This window comes from Haematobia irritans, chromosome 4 (genome assembly GCF_050003625.1).
Source record: "Haematobia irritans isolate KBUSLIRL chromosome 4, ASM5000362v1, whole genome shotgun sequence".
NCBI classification, from domain to species: Eukaryota; Metazoa; Arthropoda; class Insecta; order Diptera; family Muscidae; genus Haematobia; species Haematobia irritans.
Window position 1 is genome coordinate 195216596 of NC_134400.1, and position 24068 is coordinate 195240663.

The 24068-nt window shown below is 28.7% G+C and overlaps 1 protein-coding gene across 2 annotated transcripts in view; it reads right to left on the reverse strand.

Moving 5' to 3' along the window:
• Positions 1-3601: 3601 nt before the first annotated feature.
• The window catches only part of Eip78C (Ecdysone-induced protein 78C), a 291122-nt gene continuing 270655 nt past the window's right edge, over positions 3602-24068 (reverse strand). For both annotated transcript variants that reach the window (XM_075303816.1, XM_075303815.1), the window contains exons 5-7: positions 14108-14706; positions 13431-13706; positions 3602-4584 (exon numbers count right to left, since the gene is read on the reverse strand). In XM_075303816.1, coding sequence (XP_075159931.1) covers positions 4216-4584; positions 13431-13706; positions 14108-14706 — 1244 coding nt within the window. In that variant the 3' untranslated portion in view covers positions 3602-4215. The remainder of the gene's footprint in view (positions 4585-13430; positions 13707-14107; positions 14707-24068) is intronic.

Genomic DNA, 24068 nt, shown 5'->3' on the forward strand with positions numbered 1-24068 from the left:
GATATAAATTAAGGAACATGGTTAATAGAGCCATTGAAAAGAAAACGCCAGATACAAATCTATACTCGCCTGGACTGTACATGTTTCAGTTCGGGCGAATGAACCTTTCCACAGCCTTTAGTATAGATCTGGCTGGGAGAGATAACTCAATTTTGGGCCCTTTATGCTAACTCCTTATGGAGAAAACATTTGGGAGTATATCTGTCCATAAAGCTCGAAAAATAATTGTATAATTAGATATAATGCATTTGGACGTCAATTGCCTGTTTCGGTATCAGGCTAACATGAAATATAGAAATGAAATCTCGACAAAGTTTTCTATAAAAATAAAATGTTGACATAAAATTCTATAGAAATAAAATTTTGCCAAAAATTTCTATAGAAGTACAATTTTGACAAAATTTTTTATAGAAATAAAATTATGACCTAATATTCTATAGAAATAAAATTTTGACAAAATCTACTACAGGAATAAAATGTTGACAAAATTTTCTATAGAAATAAAATTTTGACAAAAATTTAACTCTATAGAAAATTTTGAAATTTGTATAAAAATAACATTTTGACAAGATTATCTATAGAAGTAAAATGTTGACAAAATTTTCTATAGAAATAAAATGTTGACAAAATTTTCTATAGAAATAAAATTTTGACAAAATTTTCTATAGAAATAAAATTTTGACAAACATTTAACTCTATAGAAAATTTTGAAATTTGTATAAAAATAACATTTTGACAAAATTATCTATAGAAGTAAAATGTTGACAAAATTATCTATAGAAATAAAATGTTGACAAAATTTTCTATAGAAATAAAATTTTGACAAAATTTTCTATAGAAATAAAATTTCGAGAAAATTTTCTATAGAAATAAAATTTTGACAAAATTTTCTATAGAAATAAAATTTTGACAAAAATTTAACTGAATAGAAAATTTTGGAATTTGTATAAAAAAAACATCTTGACAAAATTTTCTATAGAAATAAAATTTTGACAAAATTTTCTATAGAAATAAAATTTTGACAAAAATTTTGAAAATTGTATAAAAACAACATTTTGACAAAATTTTCGATAGAAGTAAAATTTTGAAAAAATTTTCTATACAAATAAAATGTTAACAAAATTTTCTATAGAAATAACATTTTGACATAATTTTCTATAGAAATAAAATTTTGAAATTTGTATAAAAACAACATTTTGACAAAATTTTCGATAGAAGTAAAATTTTGAAAAAATTTTCTATACAAATAAAATGTTAACAAAATTTTCTATACAAATAAAATTTTAACAAAATTTTCTACAGAAATAAAATTTTAACAAAATTTTCTATAGAAATACAATTATGACAAAATTTTCTATAGAAATAAAATTTCGAGAAAATTTTCTATGGAAACAATTTTACAAATTTTTCAATAGAAATGAAATCTCAACAAAGTTTCCTATAAAAATAAAATGTTGACATAAAATTCTATTGAAATAAAATTTTGACAAAAATTTCTATAGAAGTACAATTTTGACAAAATTTTTTATAGAAATAAACTTTTACAAAATTTTCTATAGAAATAAAATTTTGACAAAATTTGTTTTAGAAATAAAATTTTGACAAAATTTTCTATAGAAATAAAATTTTGACAAAATTTTCTATAGAAATGAAATTTTGACAAAATTTTCTATAGAAATAAAATGTTGACAAATTCGTCTATAGAAATAAAATTACAAAAAAATATTCTATAGAAATAAAATTTTGACAAAATTTTCTGTACAAATAAAATTTCAAAAAAAAAAAATTCTATAGAAATAAAATTTTGAGAAAATTTTCTATAGAAATACAATTTTTACAAAATTTTCTATAGAAATAAAATTTCTTTCTAAATTTTCTATAGAAATAAAATTTTGACAAATTTTGTATAGAAATACAATTTTGAGAAAATTTTGTATAGAAATAAAATTTTGACAAAAATTTAACTCTATAGAAAATGATGACATTTCTATAGAAATAACATTTTGACAAAATTTCCTATAGAAATAAAATTTTGACAAATTCGTCTATAGAAATAAAATTGTGACAAAATTTTCTATAGAAATAAAATTTTGGTGAAATTTTCTATAGAAATAAAATTTTGGTGAAATTTTCTATAGAAATAAATAAAGCTCGTTTTTATCAATAATTCATTAATTGGAGAAATAAAATTTTGTCTAAATTTTTATAGAAATAGAATGTTGACAAAATTTTCTACAGAAATAAAATTTTGATAAATTTGATTATTTTTTTTTTTAATTTAATTATTTAGCCTTCAAAAACTCACTTTGGCTCGAAAGGCCTAACGCAATGTTGACATTAAAAGCTCGCGGAAGGAAAAATGGAATACATTTTGTCCGATAAGTTTAGGACAACAATTTTCGCCTATGGTTACTCGATATGGTTTGTTTGCTATTTTACTTACACTAAAGTGGTTTTGCCGAATTTGGAAACCGGTACAAGGGCCCGACTATAACAAATGCTACATTCGCTACGGAATGTAGCGAACATTATTAGCGATTGTTTAAAATTAGAGTTACATGTTATGGACATACCGACATTAACCCATAAAATTCCCATAGTTAGTGTCTTTCGAAATTTTAAGTCTTTCTAAAAACAAACCAAAATAAAAAACAAAAAACAGTTTTTTTTTGTTCAAAAAATTAATTACAATTAAAATTTTATTTACAATTTGTTGTTTTGTGTATTCAGTTTTTGCAAAAATTTGTGTTGCTTAAAAACAAAAAAAAACATCATAATCGTAATAATATAAAAGCATTCATATTTCAAATAAAAATCTTAAAATTGTGTGAAAAAAGACATAAGTCAAGCTTAGACATCAAAAATATGATATATTTAACTTAAAAACTGCAATAATAATAAAAATTATTATTACCATGTAAATAGTACAAAAAAAAAACATAAAAATTACGATTGCATGTATTTTCAAAATATTTGTTTAAAACTATTTTTAAAAATAATAATAATAATAATAGAAAACATTATTTTATGTATTTGTTGTTCAGTTTTAAATAAGTATATTGCAATAACATAATTAAATAAAATAAGTATAATTAAAAAAAATAATAATAATAATAGTTACTGTAATGTTGTACAACTAAAATGTGTGATGATGTGATGCTTGAAAATGATAAATTTTTAGAGTTTTTTTTTTTAAATATGTATATATATTTTTGTTTTATTAAAACATTTTTTAAATGTTTGCTTGTTGTGTTTTTATGAAACTTTATTTATATTTTAAAACATTTTATAAATGTTGAAAATTTTATTTTGTTTTCGATTTTATAATGCGTCTGTTTTTTTTTTTTTTGTGTGAGTAGTGGGTATGTTTTGTTCAAAAAGGGGGGATTTTTAGAGGGGGGCCTTTTGAGTGTTGCTGTTTGTTTTATGATTTTTGCATTATTAAGCTAAAATACTTTGTAATTCTTGTGGTTTTAATGTTTTTTTTTTTTTAATTTTCCATATCAGTTTGTTGCCATTTTTAATTGTACACAATGTATGATATTTTTGCTAGTCTATATTTTCTTTGTATTGGCGAGAGGAGGTGATTCCATTCTCTCTATTGTTTTTTTTTTTTTTTTTGTAAATTTCCATTTGTTCTCTAATTTTCGTCAATATTTTTCTAATTAAAAAAAATGTGATGGTTTTGTTTTCAATTTGCTAAGATTCCTTGTGTAGGGGATTTTCACATAATAATTACCAGGGAAATGAGTTTCTTTTATTGAGTACAAATATTTAAAAACAATTTAAATGGGGACGAATTCCTCATTATATTCTCTTTTCCACATTATCTTGGTTGTTATTAAGTGTTTCACAATGGTATTCTCTTTGTTTGTCTGCAAGTAGTTAGGTATTAAGAGTTAATAGAATTCTAGAATATTTTATTGTTTATGTTGTTTTTGTTTTTGTTTTTTTTAATGTACTTAATAAATTTAAATGTAATAGTCTTATTTATTTTTGTATGCATTTTATTAAACTTTGTTTGCTTAATATTCCTTTTTTGGGCCTTGATGTTTCGTGTGCTTGTTGTTCTTGGCAATCCTGGTTTTTGTTCTCCTTGTTTTATTTCTCTCCCCGTGAATCGTGGCACAATCTTTACAAAAGAGTGTGAGAGAAAGAGAGATTGATAAATGTCTTCTTAGTGGCTTTTTTCGTTTCCATTCTCTCAGTTCTCAATTAATTCTCATCTTCCATGGGAATATCAAATAATTCCGCAAATAATGGTGGCAATCTTGGCTTTGTTATCCTCAACCAATTACAGTGGGCACTATGTTTGAGACCCAATGATCTCAGTTCGGGTATTTTAGCCTCGAGAGCTGGCATTAGTTGTAGGGCTTGTGTTGTTCCATTGCGAGATCGTACAATTTGTACTCTCAATGCTTCGGTAATACGCTCTCGTGTTCGTGCTATCATTTTTGCTTCGGAAATGCCTGGACGATCTGATGCCAGTAAAACCATGGCCGAGAATAGACCGATCTCTGTATCGCTAAGACCATAAACGTTGATTGTATTGGCAAAATTGAAAAGTGAGGCAACAAAATCGCTCTGCAAGAAAAAAAAAGAGAAATACAAAAATTACTAAGGCGATCGATTGTAATATGAATGGTTGGCAATGCAGTGCTCATGTCATAAACCTAACCTATATTTGTTGACTACGGTTCTATATCATCTTCAGTGATGAAGCACATTTTAACCTCAGTGGATTCCCAAGAAAGTTTTGGCAAGTTTTTTGAAAACAAAAGTAAACGAATAGACTCTGCTGTAGAAAATCCGTACAAAATTAAAAAAAAAAAAAAAACATTTTAAATAAAATAAAAATGTGCAATTGAATGAAGATTTCAAAACACAAAACCAGGAGACGGGTGCTCAAAATATCATCCGATACCAGCCCCCATCAGAGTTAATTATTGGTATAAAGAGTCATCGAGTCATCTTATGCAAATCCTCGCTCGAGAAATAAAAATGGGAGTTCGGTCAACATATAGTCAAGAAATAAAATTGACTTATCGATCAAAATGCGTTGCTGTCCCGATATGAACTCTACTCTGTATGTGCGGGATATGGGATTCATGTTCAAAATCAGTGATGTACGCATATGAGCCCTTAGGAAATAATTTCACAATAGTAAAAAATTTCTTAGGAAAAAGAGTAAATTGTAAAGAAGCTCTTGGGCCACCCAAATAAATTCCGTGGAATAAAGAGGAGGAAAGTTTTTTTTTTATTTTTTTGAGAATCTCTGTACTTCTTTAAGCCTTTTTTTTAAGCATGTAAAGAATTTCATATAAACCACAGGTATGGAAAATACAATTTTTAAGAAAGTACAAAAAATGTATTTTTTTGAGCGAAAAAGTACTTTTCACTAAATTTCAACAAAAATCCCATTGGGTGATTACTGTCCAGAGCTTCGTCAGACTGAAGTTAAAGCGAATACAATTTTGTTTGTCAACTACTCAATTACAAAAAAATTGAAAAAGTTTTCTATAGAAATCAAATTTTGAGAAATTTTTTTTATAGAAACAAGTAAGAAAAGTCTAAAGTCGGGCGGGGCCGACTATATTATACCCTGCACCACTTTGTAGATCTAAATTTTCGGTACCATATCACATCCGTCAAATGTGTTGGGGGCTATCAGAAAAACATATATATGGGAGCTATATCTAAATTTGAACCGATTTCAACCAAATTTGGCACGCATAGTTACAATGCTAATTCTACTGCCTGTGCAAAATTTCAACTAAATCAGAGCAAAAAATTGGCCTCTGTGGTCATATGAGTGTAAATCGGGCGAAAGCTTTATATGGGAGATATATCTAAATCTGAACCGATGTCAACCAAATTTGGCACGCATAGCTCCAATGCTAATTCTACTCCCTGTGCAAAATTTCAATGAAATCAGAGTAAAAGGTTGGCCACTGTGGTCATATCAGTGTAAATCGGGCGAACGATTTATATGGGAGCTATATCTAAATCTGAACCGATTTCAATAAAATTTAGCACACTTGACTACACTACTAATTGTACTTCTAGTGCAAAATTTCAACCAAATCGGAGTAAAACTCTGGCTTCTGGGACCGTATTAGTCAATATCGGGCGAAAGATATATATGGGAGCTACATCTAAATCTGAACCGATTTCAATAAAATTTGGCACACTTGACTACAGTACTAATTGTTTTTCTTGTGCAAAATTTTAAGCAAATCAGGGTAAAACTCTGGCTACTGGGGACATATAAGTCCATGTCGGGCGAAATATATATATGGGAGCTATATATAAATCTGAACCGATTTCAATCAAATTTGGCACGCATAGCTACAATACTAAATCTACTCCCTGTGCAAAATTTCAACCAAATTGGGCCAAAACTCTGGCTATTAGAACCATATTAGTCCATATCGGACGAAAGATATATATGGGAGCTATATCTAAATCTGAACCGATTTCAATCAAATTTTGCACACTTAACTATTCTACTAATTGTACTCCTAGTGCAAAATCTGGCTTCTGGGGCCATATAAGTCCATATCGGGCGAAAGATATATATGGGAGCTATATCTAAATCTGAACCGATTTCAATCAAATTTTGCACACTGGACTATACGGCTAAGTGTTATGTTTGTACAAAATTTCAAGCAAATCGGTATAAAACTCTGGCTGCTGGGTCCATATTAGTGCATATCGGGCGAAAGATATATATGGGAGCTATATCTAAATCTGAACCGATTTCTTCCAAAATCAATAGGGTTCTATTCTGACCCAAATTAGGAACATGTGCCAAATCTGAAGGCGATTGGAATTAAGTTGCGACCTAGACTTTGATCACAAAAATGTGTTCACAGACAGACGGATGGACGGATGGACGGACAGACGGACATGGTTATATCGACTCAGGGACCCACTCTGAGCATTATTGCCAAAGACACCATGTGTCTATCTCGTCTCCTTCTGGGTGTTACAAACATATGCACTAACTTATAATACCCTGTTCCACAGTGTGGCGCAGGGTATAATAAAATTTTGACAAAATTTTCTATAGAAATAAAATTTTGACAAAATTTTCTATTGAAATAAAATTTTAACACATTTTTGACAGAAATAAAATTTTGACCAAAATTTCTATAGAAATAACTTTTGACAAAATTTTCTATAGTAATAAAATTTTGACAAAAATTTCCACAGAAATAAAATTTTGACAAAATTTTGTATAGAAATAAAATTTTGAAAAATTTTTCTATTGTAATAAAATTTTAACAAATTTTTGATAGAAAAATCATTAATTTTGACAAAATTTTTTATAGAAATAAAATTTTGGTAAAAAATTCTATAGAAATTACTTTTGACAAAATTTTCTATAGAAATAAAATTTTGACAAAAATTTCCACAGCAATAAAATTTTGTATAGAAATAAAATTTTGACAAAATTTTCAATAGAAATAAAATTTTGACAAAATTTTCTATAGAAATAAAATTTTGACAAGATTTTCTATAGAAATAAAATTTTGACAAAATTTTCTATAGAAATAAAATTCTGACAAAAATTTCCACAGAAATAAAATTTTGACAAAGTTTTCGATAGAAAGAAAATTTTGACAAAATTTCCACAGAAATAAAATTTTGACGAAAATTTCTATAGAAATAACTTTTGACAAAATTTTCTATAGTAATAAAATTTTGACAAAATTTTCTATAGAAATAAAATGTTGACAAAAATTTCTATAGATATAAAATTTTGGCAAAATTTTCTATAGAATTAAAATGTTGACAAAAAATAAAATAAAATTTTGACAAAAAGAAAAATATTTTAACAAAATTTTCTGTAGAAATATAATTGTGACAAAAATTTCTGAAGAAATAAATTTTTGCGAAATAATATTTTTTGGTAGTTTTTGGTTCGCATTATTTTAGTAAGCGATCGATAACTTCTCATCTAGAAAATGTTCGTGTGGAATTTATTGAAGCATTCTTGAAATTCAATAAATTGGTGTTTTTGACTATGGCTTTTACAAAATCGAGATTTTATTCCCGCATGAACTTGTCTGTTTTTCCAAATTTGTAAAAGATTATTAATTAACAAGTTTGTTAAAGACTTTCGCAAAATATTAAAATATTTTGTCAAAACTATTGTCTACACAAAAGGTACTAAATCATTCGCGGGGGTACTACGGTACTGACCAGGGTGGAAAAGTATTGAAAAAAGTACTATAGTACTGCATTTTCCATCCCTGATAAACCATAGTTCTTACTGTGATAATTACTCGTATACTGAACAAATATCGAAAATTCCCCACAAAAATCCCCAAATTTGTGGAAATTCCCTACCAAATCCCCAAGTCCCCAACTCAAAAATTTTGTCCCCATCCACGAAAAAATATCCCCGATTTGGGGAAAAATCCCTAATATTGGCAACACTGGTTACTGTGAATAGTGTTCGCTATCGTGAGATGATAACGAACTTTTTATGACCCGAATTGGAAGATATGTATGTGGACGATATGTGGTTTCAGCAGGACGGTGCCACTTGCCACACAGCTAACGAAACAATGGCTCTTTTGCGCAACAAATTCAATGGCCGTGTTATCTCACGTAATGGCGATGTCAATTGGCCGCCAAGATCATGTGATTTGACACCGTTGGACTTTTTTCTTTGGGGTTATTTGAAAAAAAGGTGTACGTCGGTAAGCCAGCAACAATTCAAGAGCTAAAGGATGAGATAATTCGGCACATTAACGGCTCCATTCGGCTCCATTATGCCTCAGCGTCATCGAAAATTTGGACCATCGGATGAAGGTGTGCCACCGAGGTCGCGGCGCCCATTTGGCCGATATTTTGTTCCATACATAATTGTGTAATACCAATATATCATAATAAAATAAAATTACAATAATTTCCTAAATAGTGTGTGTTTTATTCAAAATCAACATTGGCCCTTGAAATTTTAACCACCCTTTATTTGTTTTTGTTCTGTAATCCCGAAATACAAAAGGCAACCCTCGTATAAAGAAGACTTTACATGAGTTTTGATTAGTCACTATTCATTTTAACTCCATTTCATTGAAAACCATTCCCTTGAATTTTAATAACTGCAAGACTACTCCAGTCTATTCACTATACGGAAATTTCTTTGCATACTTTTAGGCGAAACACTTAAAAACTGAATGAAAGACAGAGAGAATAAAAAGACAAGAGGACGAAACTGTGAAGCAAAACTGCATCAGTAAGTGGCAGTCATGAGGAAAATTTATCTAATATTATGCAGTTTTTGTCGGCGCTTCTCTCAAATATCATATAGTTTGCGTTGGCGTCACCCAGTTCAGTTCTCTGCCGGCTTTACGAAACGTAAGGAAAATAGGATTTAGAACCTACTTTGTAATAACAAATGTTCTTTTATAAAGGGTGATTTGTTAAGAGCTTGATAACTTTTTTTTTTTAAAAAACGCATAAAATTTGCAAAATCTCATCGGTTCTTTATTTGAAACGTTAGATTGGTCCATGACATTTACTTTTTGAATATAATTTCATTTAAATGTTGACCGCGGCTGCGTCTTAGGTGGTCCATTCGGAAAGTCCAATTTTGGGCAACTTTTTCGAGCATTTCGGCCGGAATAGCCCGAATTTCTTCGGAAATGTTGTCTTCCAAAGCTGGAATAGTTGCTGGCTTATTTCTGTAGACTTTAGACTTGACGTAGCCCCACAAAAAATAGTCTAAAGGCGTCAAATCGCATGATCTTGGTGGCCAACTTACCGGTCCATTTCTTGAGATGAATTGTTCTCCGAAGTTTTCCCTCAAAATGGCCATAGAATCGCGAGCTGTGTGGCATGTAGCGCCATCTTGTTGAAACCACATGTCAACCAAGTTCAGTTCTTCCATTTTTGGCAACAAAAAGTTTGTTAGCATCGAACGATAGCGATCGCCATTCACCGTAACGTTGCGTCCAACAGCATCTTTGAAAAAATACGGTCCAATGATTCCACCAGCGTACAAACCACACCAAACAGTGCATTTTTCGGGATGCATGGGCAGTTCTTGAACGGCTTCTGGTTGCTCTTCACTCCAAATGCGGCAATTTTGCTTATTTACGTAGCCATTCAACCAGAAATGAGCCTCATCGCTGAACAAAATTTGTCGATAAAAAAGCGGATTTTCTGCCAACTTTTCTAGGGCCCATTCACTGAAAATTCGACGTTGTGGCAGATCGTAAGTCTATTCATGATGAAATGTCAAAGCATACTGAGCATCTTTCTCTTTGACACCATGTCTGAAATCCCACGTGATCTGTCAAATACTAATGCATGAAAATCCTAACCTCAAAAGAATCACCCTTTATAAATCTTTTCATTCTATTAAATTTTTTGGAAGACAATTTGAAATTATATCTGCCTATGCTTTTATAAAGAATTTATCAAAACAGCTCTTTCAACGCAACGTCGGCATTGTGAGACATCTATATGGTTGATATTTCTTGTTTTTGTAGAAGAGCACTTTTCGTTCTCTTGTGTTTTTATTCTCTCTGGTGAAGGTACCAGCCAGCGTTGCCATTTTGGTCCGAGCGGACCAAAATTGCTCCAAATTTTTTTTAATTTTTAAATTTGGTCCAAACGGAATTTAGTCCATTTTGGTCCATTTTTATAATTTTGGTAAAATATATCGTTTTTTTAAGTATTTTAATTTTTATTACATACTCAATAATATTTTCAAAACTATGGGATTAGATACCAATTAAAACTACAGCAAATTGTATGAAAATTCAAGAAGCAACCTCTAGAGATCGGTCGTCATGGGGTTATACCAATATAAACCAAATATGTGTTTGTTGTGGTCTTAAAATTTTCTAAAATTGAATTTCAACTTTTGATGTTAGCCAAAATAGACTTTAACAAGTATATACGTCCGTAAGTTCGGCCAGGCCGAATCTTATGTACACTCCACCATGGATTGCGTAGAAACTTCTACGAATGACTGTCATCCACAATCGAAATACTTGGGTTGTGGTATCTTAAAACTTCTTAACATCGTTTTCTAAATTGTGAGGTGGTATATATTTGACAAAAAAGTTATGTATAGATAAGTCTACAAATAATTACCAATCGATATGGACTTTTTGCACGGTACGTAGAGAGCCAGAATTGAAATATGGGGGTCACTTATATGGGGGCTATATCCAATTATGAATTTGATATGGACCAATTTTTGTGTGATTGGAAATCGATTTATCTGAGGGATATATATAACTATAGACCGATATGGACCTAGTTAGGCATGGTTGTTAACGACCATATACTAGCACAATGTACCAAATTTAAACTCTCTCAGATGAAATTTGCTCCTCCAAGATTCTCCAAAACCAAATCTCGGGATCGGTTTATATGGGGCTATATATGATTATGGACTGATATGGACCACTTTTGGCCTAGTTGTTAAATATCATATACGAACACCACGTACCAAATTTCAAGCAGATCGGATGAATTTTGCTTCTCCAAAAGGCACCGGAGGTTAAATGATATTTGGGGATCGATCAAATGGGGATCGGTTTATATGGGAGCTATGTATAATTATGGGCTGATAGGAACCAATTCCTGCATGGTTGTTGGATACCATATACTAACATCACGTACCAAATTTCAACCGAATGGGAAGAATTTTGCTCTTCCAAGGGGCTCTGGAGGTCAAATCTGGGGATCAGTTTATATGGGGCCTATATATAATTATGGACCGATTTCGACCAATTTTTGCATGGGAGTTTGAGGCCATATATTAACAGCACATAGCAAATTTCAACTGAATCAGATGAATTTTGGTCTTCCAAGAGGCTCCGAATCGATCAAATCTAGTGATCGGTTTATATGGGGGCTATATATAATTATGGACCGATGTGGACCAATTTCTGCATGGTTGTTAGAGACCATATACTAACACCATGTGCCAAATTTCAGCCTGATCGGATGCAATTTGCTTCTCTTACAGCAATCGCAAGCCAAATTTGGGGGTCGGTTTATATGGGGGCTATACGTAAAAGTGGACCGATATGGACCAATTTTTGCATGGTTGTTAGAGGCCATATACTAACACCATGTACCAAATTTCAGCCGGATCGGATGAAATTTGCTTCTCTTAGAGGCCTCGCAAGCCAAATCGGGGGATCGGTTTATATGGGGGCTATATATAATTATGGGCCGATGTGGACCAATTTTTGCATGGTTGTTAGAGACCATATACTAACACCATGTACCAAATTTCAGCCGGATCGGATGAAATTTGCTTCTCTTAGAGTCCCCGCCAAGCCAAATTTGGGGGTCCGTTTATATGGGGGCTATACGTAAAAGTGGACCGATATGGCCCATTTGCAATACCATCCGACCTACATCAATAACAACTACTTGTGCCAAGTTTCAAGTCGATAGCTTGTTTCGTTCGGAAGTTAGTACGTCCTCTATGCTAAGCAAAATTTGCATTCATATTTTAAGGACATGAAATCTTTGGCCTGACGACGATATTCACCTAATATGGGTGCCTGGTCATAGGAACATACCGGGGAACTGTGAAGCAGATGTGTTAGCAAGGCTAGGGACTACCTTACATATTCCAGGGGAACTAGAATCTGTTGGTATGCCTCTGGCCACCTGCAAGCTCTTACTGCGTGAGAAGGCTGTTATGATGGCCAATATTCGATGGGAAAATTGCAAGGGTGTAACGACACCAAGCAAATATGGCCCCATTTAAACTTAAACCGCACACTAGATATGCTAGTGTTCTCAAGGCGTCAGATAGCACTCCTAATATCTGCTATAACGGGTCGCTGCCTGATAGGCGAATTTGCAAAAACTATAGGTGCGAAGTATAATGACTATTGTATAAGCTGTCATGACGTGGAGGAAAAGGAATCAATTAAACACCTCTTGTGTGAGTGTCCTGCTTTTTGTGTAAGGCGTAAGCGAATTTTAGGAGCATATAGCTTTAGATTACTGGCTGACCTGGAAAACGTTAACTTAAGCAGTTTGTTAATGTTTTTGGAGCAATCTGGTTGGTTCCACAAAAGTAAATAATAGAGAAGGTTCAGTGGTTAAGACTAGAAGTGCCCATATGTAATAGGTACTTTTAGTTAAATGTGGTATCACAATGGACTGAATAGTCTAAGTGAGCCTGAAATTTAATCGGGCTGCCACTTTAATCTAACCTAACCTTGGCCTGACGACAATATTTTTGCAAATGGACACTGCCGTGAGTGTCCGGTTTTGAATTCAGAATTCAGTCTGGAAGACTCATACATTTATAAAAAGAATCGAGCAACATTTACTACATTCCCATTTTCGAAAAATATTTTTATTCAAAATTTTCTCATTTTAGAGGATCCCAAATAGTAATCGATTTTTTCTGTCTTATAATTCATACTTACATCATATATTATCTCCAAATGTTGCCGGGTCAAATAGGTGCCATCATCGAATGTCAACGTCGAGTCATTTATCAGGCGGGCCACATGCGTTAGCCATGTCTCAAAAAAGCCCATTTTGATGAGTATCAGTTGATCGTCTTGCGTAAAATCACAGAATCCAGGTAAACGTTTGGCAAATTCCACAATGCGTTGAACATTTGGTGTTACACGCGCCGCATACTGTTGCCAAAGCCACATTTTTTGAAATTCCATACTCTCGGAAACCGAAGAAATTATCTGGACAAGGGATAGACGAAAAAAATTCCATGAAATTGGAACAATCCATAAATTAAATGGGGGCGAATTTAGTTAATGATGTAAAAAAACCCCTAGCCAAGTGGCTATAGTTAATGTTTCTATTAGCACACAGATTGATGGCATTGTAATGATTGGTTGTGCTTGCTTTTACCTTGCTATAGCCTAAGGTTAACAAACGTTCAGGAAATTTGGTAATAATTAAGTCATGAGAACTGTTATGGAAACATGATTAATTAAGGTAAATGCAAAGACATTGTGGGGTACGGAAGGTTCATTAACCCTGGGTTAAGGGCTTTTGGAACTTTACCGCTAAAATGGAAATCCCCACCACTGCCATACCATGAAGCCAACACCACAGACATTTTCATTCGTATACTTACCCCATTGGGCGGTACATTTAAGGGTCGACGCATTAAATCTCTTGTCTGCTCCTCGGTATAGGCACAATTCATACGATGGGCCTGGGATACACACATTATTACATCGTATACGGATAGTTCAGTGCCATTGTTACCGCCGGCCGCCATCATTGTGGCTGCCGCCGCTGCTGCCACCACGGCCGTCGTCGCATCATGGTGATGCAGATGTGAGTGATGATGATGATGATGGTGGATCGAATGGTGATGACCTTCGTGAACTGTATTCAATTGCTGTGAATTTATATTGCCCGTATTGCCAATGCCAACGCCCACCACCATACCACCACTGCCGTTGGTAGGACCACCGCCTCCAACGACCAATTGTGATGAATTTGAGTTGTTATTATTGGTGGTGGCATTACAGCCGCCAAGTTCAGATGGTGATGATGCTATGGAACACATTTGTGGAGTTTGTGGTGTATTCGGTGTTCCCGGTGTGCTAACACGCCGTAAATCACACGAATTAACTACAACAACAGCGTTTGGATCCTCTGTGGATGATGGTTGGCCGCCGCCATTCAGCTCACGTGAACGTTTTGGTACGCGACCATAACGCACAGCTGTAAAGAGATCGCAAAGAAAAACCAAAAAGCGCAATTAGAATTGTATGGCAATTTAATTGAATACTCCTAAAAGTATGCTAGACTTTTATATCAAATTTTGAATGCAAGGTGAATTTGTGGCAAAATTATGGTGAATGTGTTATCTAAATGCAGAGTTAGAGAGTATTAAGAAAACAAGAGGACGAAAATTTCTCTTCTACAAAAACAACAAATGTCAACCGTATAGATGTCGCACAATACCTGCAGATTTGGTATTAGCGAAGTTGCGGTAGAAGCGCTGTTATGATAATTTGTTTATAAAGACATCGACAGTTATAATTTCAAAGTGTCTGCCAAAAATTTAATAATTTTAATTTAATAGAATGATGAAGATTTATATAAAGGAACATTTGTTATTACAAAGTAGGTTCTAAATCATATTTTCCTTACGTTTCATTAAGCCGGCAGAGAACTGTACTGGGTGACGTCGACGCAAACTGTATGATATTTGAGGGAAGCGTCGACAAAAACTGCATGATATTCGAGAAATTTTCCTCATGACGCCACACACAGCTTCGCTTGACAGTTTCGTTTGTTTTCTTAATACTCTTTGGCAAAGTTGGGAGCACGGTTGCCACTCGTGCCAAAAATAATCAACCAAAATTTAAAGAGAATTTTACCAAAAATTTACCAAATTAAAAAAAAAAAAAAAAACAAAAAATAAATAAATAACAATATATATGTAAATTTCTTTTATTGTAAATATGTAGACATTTATGCGATTTTGAGATTGCGCCAAAACGGGAAATTTACCTCGTCTAAAAAAAGAGAACTCACTCTCTATGGGACTTTGACCTAACACGAAAATTAATATTTTTAGTGATATTGAATCTAAAGAAAATTTTTGTTAAAATTTTATTTCTATAGAAAAGTTTATTTCTATAAAACATTATGTCAAAATTTGATTTCTATATAATATTTTGTCAAAATATTTATTTATTTCTATATAATATTTTGTTAACATTTATTTCTATAAAATTGGGGCAAAATTTTATTTCTATAGAAAATTTTGTCAACAATTTTATTTCTATAGAAAATTTTGTCAAAATTTTATTTCAATAGAAAATTTTGTCAAAATTTTATTTCAATAGAAAATTTTGTCAAAATTTTATTTCAATAGAAAATTTTGTCAAAATTTTATTTCAATAGAAAATTATGTCAAAATTGTATTTCTATAGACAATTTTGTTATAACTTTATTTATATAGAAAAGTTATCAAAATTTTAGTTCTATAGAAAAATTTTGCCAACATTTTTTTTCTATACAAAAGTTTGTCAAAATTTCATTTCTATAGACAAATTTTTTCACAATTTTATTTCCAGAAAAGTTATCAAAATTAATAGAAAAGTTATCAAAATTTTAGTTCGATAGAAAATTTTGCCAAAAAAATTTTTCTTTCTATACAAAAGTTTGTCAAAATTTCATTTCTATAGACAAATTTTTTCACAATTTTATCTCCAGAGGAAATTTTATCACTTTTTTGTATAGAAGATTTTGACAAAATATTTTTCTATAAAAAATTTCCAAATTTGTTTTGCTATAAAATATTTTGTACAATTTTTTCTATAAAAAATATTGTCAAAATTTTATTTCTGTCAAAAATTTTGTCAAATTTTTGTTTGTAAAAATATATATGTAAATATCCCTTTTAATGTAAATATCTAGAAATTTAAGCGATTTTGAGATTGCGCCAAAACGGGAAAGTTAACTCTTCTAAAAAAAGAGAACTCACTCACTATGGGACTTTGACCTAACACGAAAATTATAATTTTTAGTGATATTGAATTTAAAGAAAATTTTTGTTAAAATTTTATTTCTATAGAAAAGTTTATTTCTATAAAACATGTCAAAATTTTATTTCTATATAATATTTTGTCAAAATTTTATTTCTACAAAATATTTTGTCAAAATTTTATTTCTATAAAATTGGGGCAAAATTTTATTTCTATAGAAAATTGGGGCAAAATTTTATTTCTATAGAAAATTTTGTCAAAATTTTATTTTCAAATTTTGTCAAAATTTTATTTCCATAGAAAATTTTGTCAAAATTTTATTTCAATAGAAAATTTTGTCAAAATTTTATTTCAATAGAAAATTTTGTCAAAATTTTATTTCAATAGAAAATTTTGTCAAAATTTTATTTCAATAGAAAATTTTGTCAAAATTTTATTTCAATAGAAAAGTTTTCAAAATTTTATTTCAATAGAAAATTTTGTTATAACTTTATTTATATAGAAAAGTTTTCAAAATTTTAGTTCTATAGAAAAATTTTGCCAAAAACAAATTTCTATAGAAATGTTTGTCAACATTTAATTTTTATAGAAAATTTTTTCACAATTTTATTTCCAGAGAAAATTTTATCACTTTTTTCTATAGAAGATTTTGTCAAAATATTTTTCTATAAAAAAAATCTCAATTTGTTTTTCTATAAAATATTTTGTACAATTTTTTCTATAAAAAATATTGTCGAAATTTTATTTCTGTCGAAAATTTTGTCAAATTTTTGTTTGTTTGTTACCAAATTGCAAAAAAAAAAAAATAAAAATAAATAAATAAATAAAAATATATATGTAAATATCCCTTTTATTGTAAATATGTAGAGATTAAAGCGATTTTGAGATTGCGCCAAAACGGGAAAGTTAACTCTTCTAAAAAAAGAGAACTCACTCACTATGGGACTTTGACCTAACACGAAAATTATAATTTTTAGTGATATTGAATTTAAAGAAAATTTTTGTTAAAATTTTATTTCTATAGAAAAGTTTATTTCTATAAAACATTATGTCAAAATTTTATTTCTATATAATATTTTGTCAAAATTTTATTTCTACAAAATATTTTGTCAACATTTTATTTCTATAGAAAATTTTGTCAACATTTTATTTGCATAGAAAATTTTGTCAACATTTTATTTCTATTAAAACTTTTGTCAAAATTTTATTTCTATAGAAAATTGGGTCAAAATGTTATTACTATAGAAAATTGGTTCAAAATTTTATTTCAATAGAAAACTTTGTCAAAATTTTATTTCAATAGAAAATTTTGTCAATATTATATTTCAATAGAAAATTCTGTCAAAATTGTATTTCTATAGAAAATTTTGTTATAACTTTATTTATATAGAAAATTTTTCAAAATTTTAGATCTATAGAAAAATTTTGCCAAAAAAATTTTTCTATAGAAAAGTTTGTCAAAATTTCATTTCTATAGACAAATTTTTTCACAATTTTATTTCTAGAGGAAATTTTATCACTTTTTACTATAGAAGATATTGTCAAAATATTTTTCTATAAAAAAATTCTCAATTTTTTTCTATAAAATATTTTGTACAATTTTTTCTATAAAAAATATTGTCGAAATTTTATTTCTGTCGAAAATTTTGTCAAAATTTTTGTTTCTATAGAAAATTTTGTAAAAATTTTATTTCAACAGCAAATTTAGTCAAAATGTTATTTTTATAGAACACTTTGTCAAAATTTTACTTCCAAAGAAAACTTTGTCAAAATTTTATTTCTATAGAAAATTTTGTCAAAATTTAATTTCCATAGAAAATTTTGTCAAAAATGTTATTTCCATAGCAAATTTTGTCAAAATTTTATTTCCATAGAAAATTTTGTCAAATTTTTTTTTTCTGTAGAAAATGTAAGTAGCTCTATTACCTAAACATAAATTGAAAAACTTTCTTTTCATAGTGAGCTAATTTATTTGTATATCCTATCATAACCATTCCCAAAACGGCGAGACATCCTTGTAGTCTTTTATTGTATGTGTCGTTCCAATTATATTGGTGGAATGGCTATAGAATATGGAACAGCATCCATTTACAGCAACTGCAATGGCTCATTGAGGATTCTTGACGTGTGCGTTTGTTTCAGTTTTTATAACTTCCCCTTTTTTCCTCTCCCCCTGGCCTGACATCATACACTACCATTTAGGTCAACTTGAAATGAATTGCATTCATTTGTAAGAGGGGGGCTTTTTGTTGCTTAGCCCCTGTTTCAAAGTTGTTGCTGGTGCAACATAGCCTCTGTTAACAATTTTCCTACTTTTTTTTCTCAGCCAACAGTGATCAGACGGAGATGGACTTAATGATGATGACGATGATGTAGAAAAGTGGGCTACTTCATTGAAATGATTACAATGAATTTCACTAGATTTTGTTTTCGAATATTTTTCATTCTTTTTCTATTTCAATGATGGAGTGAGACAGGGGGAGTTAAAGAAAATGGAATGGAACCAGTCATGTACTTCTGGTATTGTCCACCATGTTTTGTGGTTTGTTGAAAAATCATTGCCTTTGGTTGCAAGCAAAGATACTCGTAATGATGTTGATGAGCAGTGGCCAATAGCATTTGTGTTAGTTATAGGAAATTAGTGGCATAGTTCCCAAGGGGGAAAGAAATTGAATTGCGACAATTTTGTGGTAAAATTTGACAAAATTTTCTATAGAACTAAAATTAAAAAAAAAATTTACAGAAATAAAATTTTGACAAAATTTTCTATAGAAATAAAATTTTGACAAAATTTTCCATCGAAAAAAAATTTTCACAAAATTTTCTATAGAAATAAAATTTTGAAAAAATTTTCCATAGAAAAACATTTTCACAAAATTTTCTATAGAAATAAAATTTTGACAAACTTTTTCATAAAAAAATTTTGAAAAAATTTTCTATAGAAATACAATTTTGAAAAAAAAATTCTATAGAAATAAAGTTTTTACAAAATTTTTTATAGAAATAAAGTTTTTACAACATTTTCTATAGAACTAAAATTAAAAAAAAATATTTTCTACAGAAATAAAATTTTGACAAAAATTTTCTATAGAAATAAAATTTTGACAACATTTTCTATAAAAATAACATTTTGACAAAATTTGCTGTAGAAATAAAATTTTGACAAAATTTTCTACAGAAATTAAATTTTGACAAAATTTTCTATAAATTTTGGAAAAATTTTTTATAAAAATAAAATTTGGTCAAACTTTTCTGTAGAAATAAAATTTTGATAAAATTTTTTATAGAAATAAAATTTTGACAAAAATTTTCTATGGAAATAAAATTGTGAAACAATTTTGACAAAATTTTCTATAGAAATAAAATTTTGACAAAAATTTTCTATGGAAATAAAACTGTGAAAAAATTTTGAAAAAAATTTCTATAGAAATAAAATTTTGACAAAATTTTCTATAGAAATAAAATTCTGACAAAAGTTTCTATAGAAATAAAATTGTGAAAAAAATTTTCTATAGAAATAAAGTTTTTACACAATTTTGACAAAATTTTTTATAAATTTTGGAAAATTTTCTATAAAAATAAAATTTTGTCAAAGTTTTCTATAGAAATAAAATTTTGATAAAATTTTCTATAGAAATAAAATTTTGACAAAATTTTCTCTCAGAATAAAATTTTCACAAAATTTTCCATAGAAATAAAATTTTGACAAAATTTTTTATAGAAATAAACTTTGACAAAATTTTCTATAGAAATAAAATCTTGACAAAATTTCTATGGAAATAGGATTTTGACAAAATTTTCTGTAGAAATCAAAGTTGATAGAAATTTCTATAGAAATAAAATTTTGACAGAATTTTCTATAGAAATAAACATTGACAAAAGTTTTGTGTAGAAATAAAATTTTGGCAAAATTTTCTATAGAAATAAACATTGACAAAATTTTCTGTAGATATAAAATTTTGACAAAATTTTCTATAGAAATAAAATTTTGAAAAAATTTCCTATAGAAATAAAATTTTGACAAAATTTTCTATTGAAATAAACTTTTGACAAACTTTTTGGTAGAAATAAAATTTTGACAAAATTTTCTATAGAAACAAAATTTTGAAAAAAAATTTCTATAAAACTAAAATTTTGACAAAAATTTTCTATAGAAATAAAATTTTGATAACATTTTCTATAAAAATAACATTTGGACAAAATTTGCTGTAGAAATAAAATTTTGACAAAATTTTCTATAGAAATTAAATTTTGTCAAAGTTTGCTATAGAAATAAAATTTTGATAAATTTTTCTATAGAAATAAAATTTTGATAAAATTTTCTATAGAAATAAAATTTTGAAAAAATTTTCTATAGATATAAAATTTAAAAACAAATTTCTATAGAAATAAAATTTTGACAACATTTTAAAATTTTGACATAATTTTCTATGGAAAATTTTGATAAATTTTTCTATAGAAATAAAATTTTGACAAAACTATCTACAGAAATAAAATTTTGACAAAACTTTCTATAAAATTAAATTTTTGAAAAAAAAAATTTATAGAATTAAAATTTTGACAAAATTTTCTATAGAAATTAAATTTTGACAAAATTTGCTGTAGAAATAAAATTTTGACAAAATTTTCTATAGAAATTACATTTTGACAAAATTTTCAATAAATTTTGGAATATTTTCTATAAAAATAAAATTTTGTCAATGTTTTCTATAGAAATAAAATTTTGATAAAATTTTCTATAGAAATAAAATTTTGAAAAAATTTTCGATAGAAATAAAGTTTAAAAACAAATTTCTATAGAAATGAAATTTTGACAAAATTTTCTATAGAAATAAAATTTTGACAAAAAATGTCTATGGAAATAAAATTTTGACAAAAATTGTCTATGGAAATAAAATTTTGACAAAACTATCTACAGAAATAAAATTTTCACAAAACTTTCTATAGAATTAAAATTTTGAAAAAAAAATTATAGAATTAAAATTTTGACAAAATTTTCTATAGAAATTAAATTTTGACAAAATTTTCTATAAATTTTGGAAAATTTTCTATAAAAATAAAATTTTGAAAAAATTTTCTATAGAAATAAAATTTAAAACCAAATTTCTATAGAAATAAAATTTTGATAAATTTTTCTATAGAAATCAAATTTTGACAAAACTACCTACAGAAATAAAATTTTGGCAAAACTTTCTATAGAATAAAAATTAAAAAACAAATGTTATAGATTTAAAGTTTTGACAAAATTTTCTATAGAATTAAAATGTTGACAAAATTTTCTATAGAAAGGAAATTTTGACAAAAATTTTAATAGGTTTACAATTTTGACAAAACTTTCTATAGAATTAAAATTTTGACAAAATTTTCTATAGAAATAAAATTTTGACAAAATTTTCTACAGAAATAAAATTTTGACAAAATTTTGTATAGAAATAAAATTTTTAAAATAAATTTTCTACAGAAACAAAATTTTGACAAAATTTTCTACAGTAATAAAATTTTGACAAAATTTTGTATAAAAATAACATTTTGACAAAATTTTCTGTAGAAATAAAATTTTAACAAAATTTTCTATAGAAATTAAATTTTGAGAAAATTTTCTGTAGAAATAAAATTTTGACCACATTTTCTATAGAAATAAAATTTTGACAACATTTTCTATCGAAATAAAATTTTGACAAAAAAAAAATATATAAATAAAATGTTGACAATATTTTTTTAATAGAAATAAAATGTTGACAAATTTTTTCTTAGAAATAAAATTTTGACAAAATTTTTTATAGAAATAAATATTTAATTTTTTTTTAAATAAAATTTTCATAAAATTTCTATTTTTTCATTTTTATTTCTGTAAATTTTTTTTTCGAAATTTTATTTTTATGGAAAATTTTGTCAAAATTTTATTTCTATAGAAAATTTGGTCAAAATTGGATTACGGTAGAAAATTTTGCGAATATGGGCAATGGTTAGCATGCCCGCCTTGCATACACAAGGTCGTGGGTTCAATTCCTGCTTCGACCATACACCGAAAGTTTTTCAGCGGTGGATTATCCTACCTCAGTAATGTTGGTTACATTTCTGAGGGTTACAAAGCTTCTCTAAGTGGTTTCACTGCAATGTGGAACGCCGTTCGGACTCGGCTATAAAAAGGAGGTCCCTTGTCATTGAGCTTAACATAGAATCGGGCAGCACTCAGTGATAAGAGAGAAGTTCACCAATGTGGTATCACAATGGACTGAATAGTCTAAGTGAGCCTGATACATCGGGCTGCCACCTATAGCAAACTTTGTCAAAATTTAATTTCTATAGGAAATTTTGCCAAAATTTTATTTCTATAGAAAATTTTGTTAAAATTGTATTTCTATAAAAAATTTTGTCAAAATTGTATTTCTATAGAACATTTGGGCAAAATTTTATTTCTATATTCTATTTCTGGAAACGCTTTTTTGCTGGGTACTTATGATCAATGAAGAAGAAAAACATAAATTGCTTTTGCTCAACATGTATTTCTCTCTGAAATTCTTCCAGTTTGTCTGCCAGTTAAAAATCATCTCCATGGCAAGGGATTTGATATACCATATATGAACAAGCTTTTACTTATTAGAGACCAGTTACTGCAACACACTGGTTAAACAAGTGAATCGCATATAATAAAGACTCAATAAGCTTAAATGCCCACTCACTTCTTCCAATATGCTAAAAATCATTATGATGCTGATAATGAAGATATTTAATGATCATTATGTTAAATGGGGATTATTTACCATCGGAATTGTTGATGATTCTTGGCTTTAAATAAATACTCTGTCTGTACACCATTACGGAGATGACTATGCCGTCTGTTCTTCTGGTGTTTTCATTTATTCATAATTGAACATGTTTTCTTTTTTGTTGTTTTTGTTTTTTTTTTCGGATGGGGTATATGAAAGTCGAAGCTTTTTTACAAATCAATTGAGAATACTGGGTCAATGTCCCAAAGTGATAAGAAATTCAAAAATTTAACAAAAACATTGAATATTAAAAAAAAAAAAAACAAGAAAAAGGCAAATGGATTCTCCTACTCTCCCAAGGGGGCCTGCGAGGTTGGTGATCCCCTTCTTTACATTATCTTAATAAATTATGAATTTATTTTATGTAGGATCCCCTATAGGATGTTCGATATACCATACTTGTTAGCGTAGTCTGTTTGTAACACATCAAGTGATCAATGTGAAATTCTAAGAGGAAAACTGTTCCTCTGCATGTCGTATAAGCTAGAGTCTTCAATCAAAGAGATATTGAAGGGAAATTTATTTGCAGACGATTTACTTTTTTTTCTTGCAGAGAGAGAGAGAGAAAAGTAGTGGCGAGCGATGGAAAATCCTTCCATTAAAGAGTCTGTTACAAATATTGATATTACACTTTAGTGTTATTTGAAGCTCATAAATAGCTATGATGGAGATGCATTACAATGGACCATGCCTTGTGGTGAATTTGTTTTTAAGGAGAGAATTAACCACGAGAGTAGTTAAACCATGAGAGTAAACGAAATTCGTTTAACGCTATTCTTATTTGTCATCTTTGTATTTTAAGAGTAGGGGGGAATGC